At 43.0% G+C, this 7,432-nt stretch overlaps 1 protein-coding gene and 1 non-coding gene across 2 annotated transcripts; both read right to left on the bottom strand.

Annotated features, from left to right (window-relative positions):
- Positions 1-1,550: 1,550 nt before the first annotated feature.
- Positions 1,551-5,092, bottom strand: LOC103973027 (NADH-ubiquinone oxidoreductase chain 2). Its single transcript, XM_065176402.1, has one exon. The coding sequence runs from the start codon at positions 3,591-3,593 to the stop codon at positions 3,000-3,002; it is 594 nt and encodes a 197-aa protein (XP_065032474.1). The 5' UTR covers positions 3,594-5,092; the 3' UTR covers positions 1,551-2,999.
- A 921-nt stretch (positions 5,093-6,013) lies between these two features.
- TRNAY-GUA (transfer RNA tyrosine (anticodon GUA)) lies at positions 6,014-6,096 on the bottom strand. The gene has a single exon. It is a non-coding gene; the product is annotated as a tRNA-Tyr (tRNA).
- Positions 6,097-7,432: the final 1,336 nt, after the last annotated feature.

Here is a 7,432-nt window from a genome sequence, read left to right on the forward strand (position 1 = left end):
TCTAAGAATGGAGAGTATCTTCCTGTCTTTCTATAAACCTCCCGACGAAGGAAAATCCTAAGCCTCTTTGCTTATGGCTTCTGGCAGGCTAGTCCATGTTGTTAAGTTGTTCCTAGGTAAAAAGAGGCCAAAGTCGAGTGGTCTATTCTGCATTGGAAGTTGAACTCTACGGTCTTTCCCTAATGGCATTTTTGCAACGCACCTTGCCTTGCTTTCTTCATGCGAACGAAGCGGAGCACTATGAAATGAAATAGATCCGTTAACGCTATCTCTGAGAAGTAGTGCGAGGCTCTTTCCTTCTTTCTGTCTTTCCCCTCCAGATGTGTCCTTGAATTTGAATAAAGTATCTTTGATTCCGACACTGTGATCTTAGGGATGGAATGACTTATATAAGAGATCGGTCTTAGGATAGCCTAAGGTCAGGGGAAGGTACTCCTTTTAGTAAACTAGTGACAGTCTCAGTTCCATCCAATCAGTGGGAGTGCGAGTGGGAGGCATCTTACTTATAGTAGTGAAAGGTCTTCGTCCACCCCTAGGCGAATGAAGAGTGAATGCTTCTTAACAGTAGCTCTGTCTATAAATTCCTCTGATTCCGGGCAAACAAGAAGGAAGCTGGGCATGGACCTTATTCTACTATTGATCTTGTCCTCTGTCTCTTTAACTCCTGACCTGAAAGACCTAGATTCAAGCTAGAAAATCGGATTGGAAGTTCTCTTATGAGAGAGTTGAAACGGGTTCAATAGCTGCCTATGAGTGCAAAAACGAAAGCTCCTTCTCCAACAACCGAGTCTTATTAACTTACTCCATCACCAGCTGTTTCCTCCGGGCATGTCCTTGATACTAGTGTCCTTACTGCTGAAAACATATTAAGTTATTACCAAGTCCTGTTTAAACCCACCTAACAAAGTCAAGATAGCATATATGGAGAGCAAGGAGATTGTCAACATAGCTATTTAGTATTACTTATTCTTTCCCTGAATGAGAAATCCGTATGATCTTATAAGAGCGAGAAGCTTGCTAACAAAAAAAGATGCCATGGTCAAGACGAGCTGAAAAACGAACCTGAATTATAGTAGTTGTTAGCACTACAGCTTTGCTGCGGGCACACTACGGGAAAGATGCTGATGTTTGGGCCCGCTTTTCTACTTGAGTTAGTGGAGCTAGTAGTAGTTAGCCGCTTTAATGCTTTAGTTAGTGGAGCTAGTAGTAGTTAGCCGCTTTAATGCTTTAGTTAGTTTGGGACTACCACTTTTCTGCTGTAGTTAGTTGGGCGTGGTAAATTCTAGCCTATCTCAAAAGTGTTGGATCCTTCATTGTTAATGTCCCACCCTTTCTTTGAACCTTGTTTGTTAATGATCGAACTTAAAGATATGAACTGAGTGCCATTTGATGAGTAAGATCGAACAAGGGAGAGGGATATGGAAAGGATGAAGTAATGAAAGAGGAAGTCATTGCTAGTAGTAACGACTTGTCACGATCCATAGGTTTAAATAGAATCCATGTCCTAGGTCTATCAAAAAACATTCTTTTCGCTATTCTTATATAATTAAATAGAGTGAAAAGATCTAACCCGAAACTAAGCGGGTACTAACTAAGAGCTGAGTCCTCTCCGAACCGCAGGAGATAGTTGCCCATCATACGGCTCACCAACGGAACTTGCCTATTGTTTGGGGGCTCACTCCGGGCAGGTTCGGATCACTTAAAATACACGGCTCTAGGAAGGGACAGGTTCGGATCACTTACAATACACGGCTCTAGGAAGGGGTTAGGTATAGTAAGTTGAAGAAGATGATTCTTTCTCTGAGTTTGTGGAGACGAAAAAGAAAGTCAGCGGAATGAGAAATGTGTATGATCTTATGGTATGCTAAAGCCCGAAAGAAATACCCGTGTTTGATCTTTTCCATCACTGCCCCGCTTCCATGTAGGCAGAGAGAAAAGTAGAGAATGAAGAGTGGCCAAAGGATCTTCCTCTCCAGAGTGCTTCTCGAGGCTATACTCTCTCCCCTGAATAAGTAAGGCTCTGTTAGCCGAGAGGGGATAAGGAGTCCGGATTGAAGCCCCAAACGTTCTGCCAGACACTGGACAGGGGTTAGCTCTGTAAATGTGTGGAGCCAAGTTGAGTAGTAAGTTGTAGGCACTTCTAGGTCCCTTCCCGGTTACTGTATAACTCCAGTGCTTCGGGTACTACGGACCCTCTGCCATCCATTGCTGCGGAGCCGTTTCTGAAGCGGGGGGGCGAACAAGAAATCGATGCCTTTATTAGATATAAGTAGAAACATATAAGTAGAAACAAGAAATCGATGCCTTTATTAGATATAAGTAGAAACAAGAAATCGATGCCTTTAATCCATCTTATCTTTCTAAGACTCTGGGATCCATCTTATCTTTCTAAGACTATTGATTTTGGAATAAGCCCCAAATCCTTGATTTTGCCAGGAAACAAAGCACTGCGCCCAGCCCAGTAAGTGAAAGGAATGAGCTCGGTCTCTTCCACCACACTTATGTATTTCTCTATCCGTGCCCGTTCTGCATGCGCTTCGTTCGCGCGCCATTGAAACTTGGCTCTCCTCTGATTTATTCATTGGGGGTTTGTTTTTCGGATGGACTTCGCCGTTCTTTCCCAACTTCAATTGAAAGGGCTTTATCACAAGGAGATGTCGATTCGTTTTCTGCCCAAAATGATAAGGTGCTGAAATCCTCTGTCCCTGAATCTTGATGAATTGAATCAAGGCCCGCGTCGTTCCAACTACCGATGGGGAGCACCTCAGTATACGATAGCGCGCTGTAACTGGGAGTCCTATTAGACCTAAGGCAAACTTATATTCACCAAACCCAGGTTCATCTCGTGTAGTGATTGTGGACTCGTACAAGGATATGGAGTCGACGGTTTATGTATAAGACTCTACCCTTGATTTCGTAGTATGCATTCCAATCCGTGTCGCAACTGATTCGGTAAGCTACGTGTCCAGTGCACGGAATACTGCCTTCCCAAACCTGACTCATGGCAACCTTCCGGCCGCCCAACGACCTATAACGCTAGTAACTACTCCAACTAGGGCTAGGAAGTAAGCCCCACAACCCAAAGCGGCGAAGAACATATAGAATTTGCTACAAAAGCCGGCTAACGGGGGTATTCCTGCGTATGAGAACATTGTAATGGAGAAGGTAATAGCCGAAATAGGATTGGTTTTGGCTAGAACGCCTAATTCAGAGATATATTTGACACGGGTTTGCCGTAATGCTGGAACTATGGCGAATGCATCCATCGTCATTGATGCATAAATCCAAATATATATAAGTAGTGCTTGAATTCCTTCTATGGTTCCACATGAGAAACCAGTACGAATATAACCTACATGTCCAATCGAACTATGAGCTAGAGGTCTTTTGACTTTCGTTTGGGCCATGGCGGCCACTGCTCCTAAGATCATAGAAGCAATGCTGCAGAAAAAGAAGATTTGTTGCAATGTACCTCCATAGGAACCAACCATAGAAACACGTGACATATTTGCAGAAATAGAGATTTTAGGCGCAAGAGAAAGGAATGCTGTAACCGGGGTGGGTGAACCCTCATAGATATCGGGTGCCCACATATATTGAGTCAAAAGAGAGATTGAGTCCGAGCGAGAGAGAGAGAGGGAGGTTTTCTTCGGGGCGGCCCCAAAAGTGGTTAATTCTAGCTGGGGAATTCACACAAAAGAGAACGAGGAATTCTCAACGAGAAAAGTGCTCTATGAACCGAACATGAAAGTGGTTTTCCATCAGACGGCTGTTCACGTAACTCCACTATCGGCTTGGATTATATATCCAAAAGGCCTGTTAATAAGTTCCATTCCACACGCTGCCTAGCACAGACGTTGTTAGAATAAGTGGATTATATCATTTGTAGTAGATGCCGAACCTGCTGCTCTGTAGGCGGGCAGCTACATAGACCCCTTCCTTGATGTTGTTGCCAGCGCTTTCCCGAGCCGAAATTCCTTATTCTAAAATAGGGCAAGCAAAAGAAAAGAAGGCATTCTAAAATCAGAATCTACCTATCTTATTATTGCAGTTGGATTGAAACTCAAATCAAATAGAGAGAGAGCAGATGGATCCTATCCCCTGAACACTCATTCCTATCTATTGATAGAAAGATCTTCGTAAAATACCTCTTTGTGAAAATTGGATATTCTTGGAATTCCCCACTATTCATTATTATTGAATGCGGTCCCAGCTAACGTAAGCATCTTGAGGCATAAAAGCGTTAGTACGCCAGAAACTCTAAAGAGCATACCCTGCTAGCAAACTATAGCTTCAAAGAAGAGCCCGCGGAAAAGAAAATGAGCCCTCTAAGTATAGGAGCAACCGTAAGCATCAAAGAAAAACGGAAAGCTAATAACTACATGAAATTAAGGAATTCTATGGGTTGGAAAGCAAATCCAGAAACCCTATAATGAAGTGAGTTCCCTTTCGAAATCCTATGAAACCCTATAATGAAGTGAGTTCCCTTTCGAAATCCTATAATGAAGTTAAGTGAGTTCCCTTTCTAAATAAAGTGGGTAAGCGAACCACTGAAGCAAAGCCTTAGACTGACTGAACAAAGCTAGGAAGTAGGCGGAATGGAAAAAGCAAAGGGGACAAGGGCGGTCGTTGCTTGGCGCGAAGGCTGCTGGTTCAGGTTTAGGGTAAGGTACTAAAGGTCCTCGGACTTCCAGGCGGTTTTCTTTTGGGCAGCAGTTCACCGTTGGATCTCGCTAATACAGCCTCCTATGGTTTTCGTTACCGAGATATCTTTTCTTTTTTCCCAGGGATTATTTGGGTAATCAGCTCCCATGCTGCAAACAGTGAAATCTTATCCTTGTCGCTCTTCTTTCCTCGTGGGCAGGAAGCACACCAGCTACGTGCGTTGCGTGATTCCACTGTGTTTTTTGCACTTGACTGGGTGGACAGTTGACCGGAAGAGAACTTAGATTCGCCCGGCCTGCTGGCTAAGGCATGCTTATCTTGTGTGACAACACTACTGAGCGAGTGGCTCTTCTAGTCGGGCAGCTGTGTGACAACACTACGGAGAAAGCTAGCTTTTGTGTAACATGCTATGGTCTCAACGCTCTTACGAGGTAGTGATTAGTTTCACGCGCTCTAGCGTGCAGTTAGGAGGATTAGCCACAATATGAGCGGTACCACCCATCCTACGCGTATACCTATAGGGGGCCGTCCGTCCTACAGCCGCCCGAAGAGGAACTGCAGTGATCTTGAATAGGGATCCTACTGCGATAAAGAGAATCCCAAGAAAAATACCACTAGATTGAGCACCAGTTATTTCGTATCCGGTGAAAATCTTGGCTAATTGATCGAAGTGGGTAGCTCCAGTAGACCCATAGATCATGGAACAAATAGGGTGGGTTTGAGAAACTTATAGTATAGACGCTAACCCCCCTCGTAACCGTACGTGCGACTCTCACCGCATACGGCTCGCACAAAGACTCTGAATTCCATTCCATCCTGAGCTTTTGAATCCACCTATCCCTCTCCAATCCTCGATCATACTTGCATTGCTTAAAGTCCAATCCTCGATCATACTTGCATTGCTTAAAGAATATAGCGTTAAGATGCTTAAAGAATATAGCGTTAAGATAGAGTATAGAAGCGTTAATCTAAAGTGGAGAATCTATGAAAAACAGAGCATTGCTTCCGAGGGCTAAGAAGCTTCGAGGAGTTTGAAACGGAAAAGTAAGGTCAGCGTCAGCTGCTGGCTGCTGGGTAAGGGTATCGCTGGGCTTTGTCCCGAACCAAGGAGGCATTATTAAGGGTGCATGCGTGTGCCGACAGACGTAAAGCCTACGCCTAGCTTCTATTCTAGTTGGGATTGGATATAGCTGATAATGGGAATATCTAACGATCGTAGTTGTTCGCCAACCTCTCTAACTAGCATACGATACAATTGCAATTAGTCTATCTTACTAAAGAGAAAGAGCTTCGCTCGGCCTACGCTGACGCCTACTTGATCTTATCTTGAGTCTACAACAACAATAAGTGGGAGAGGCAGGATTCGAACCTACGTAGAAAACCTTCAACAGATTTACAGTCTGTCGCTTTTGACCACTCAGCTACTCTCCCCTTTCCAGGGCCTTAGCACCCAGAAATCCACTCGAGAAAGAAATCAATAAAGAATAAGAAGGATGGTGGCCTTCGTTCTGAATTAAGTGTTGGTTAAAGTTAAGAAGAAGGAATGGAACTAGAAACTATTAGATTAGCTAGCTTGGCGGGAGACTAAGGGAATGGAGTAAGTTCATAACTATTTCTGTAATGCAAGGGGCTTTGCTTCGTAGACTGCTTACCTATCATTGCGCCTTCCATTGATAATGTTGAGTTTGACAATGAATGAGATTGGGAAAGTACAATGGCAAAAGGAAGGAGCTGAAAGCCTTAGCTCATTATTTGGTACGAATATCGGTGAAATGAAGAAATCCATATTGTTGCTCTTATTCCACAGGCTCTAGAAAGGCTTTACTGGAGGAGACAGACCCTATGATCATTTAGAAGTGAAGCGTAATAGATCCGAAATTAATGCCTAATTAGATTCGAAGTAAAAACGACCATTTCTTTTGAGACATCGGAATCCTTAGTTATATATTAGTATATGGACTCCTATAGATCTTTGTACCACGGAATTACAATAGGAGGAAGTACTTTTCATTGTGTGGTTAGAAAGAGAAATATCTGCTGCGATACAACAACGTATTGGCAAAACCTTGGGAATGATTCAAGCTCTAGCAGATAGAAGACACTTTGAAAGAAAAGAGGACCTTATACCGTCTAGAAGAAATGAGAGTTTGTTTAGTATTGTCTATAGTGGGCATATCCATTCTACTAAGTGCTTTTTGTAATGCCTTTGGGGCGTTTTAGCCGATCTCCGTATAGGTCTTTCGGATCGCCCTTTCCAGTATTGCTTGCTCCTATTGGGCTTCTTATGTCAGGATATGGATAGAAACATACACATATATATATAAGATAAGATCAATATGTTCTTTATTTCAAGATATAGGATAAGATCAATATGTTCTTTATTTCAAGATAAGAGAGATATGTTCTTTATTGATTTCTTTATAAGGAAGGTGGTCTCTACGAGCTGCTGCTCAATCTATTAGTTATTCCATTCCAATTCTAAGTGCAAAAAGGATTAGTGCCAGATACGAGAAAGGGTTGGTTCTCCTGTGGGTGGCCCATTGATTCTTTTTGTCCTTTATTTAGTGAATCCTAACTCATCTCTTTATTATTATTTAGTGAATCCTAACTCATCTCTTTATTATGGATTAGAAACGGGGATGTGTATAATAAATAGTATACAGATAAAGAGCCAAAGTCAAAAGAGCGATCGGGTAGCAAAAGGAAAGGGAAGGAAAGCTAAGCTCGCTAACGCCGGTGTAGCTGCCTTTGTCCTGCAAGCCAAGTT

The sequence above is a fragment of the Musa acuminata genome, unplaced genomic scaffold (assembly GCF_036884655.1).
Source record: "Musa acuminata AAA Group cultivar baxijiao unplaced genomic scaffold, Cavendish_Baxijiao_AAA HiC_scaffold_496, whole genome shotgun sequence".
Classification (NCBI taxonomy): domain Eukaryota; kingdom Viridiplantae; phylum Streptophyta; class Magnoliopsida; order Zingiberales; family Musaceae; genus Musa; species Musa acuminata.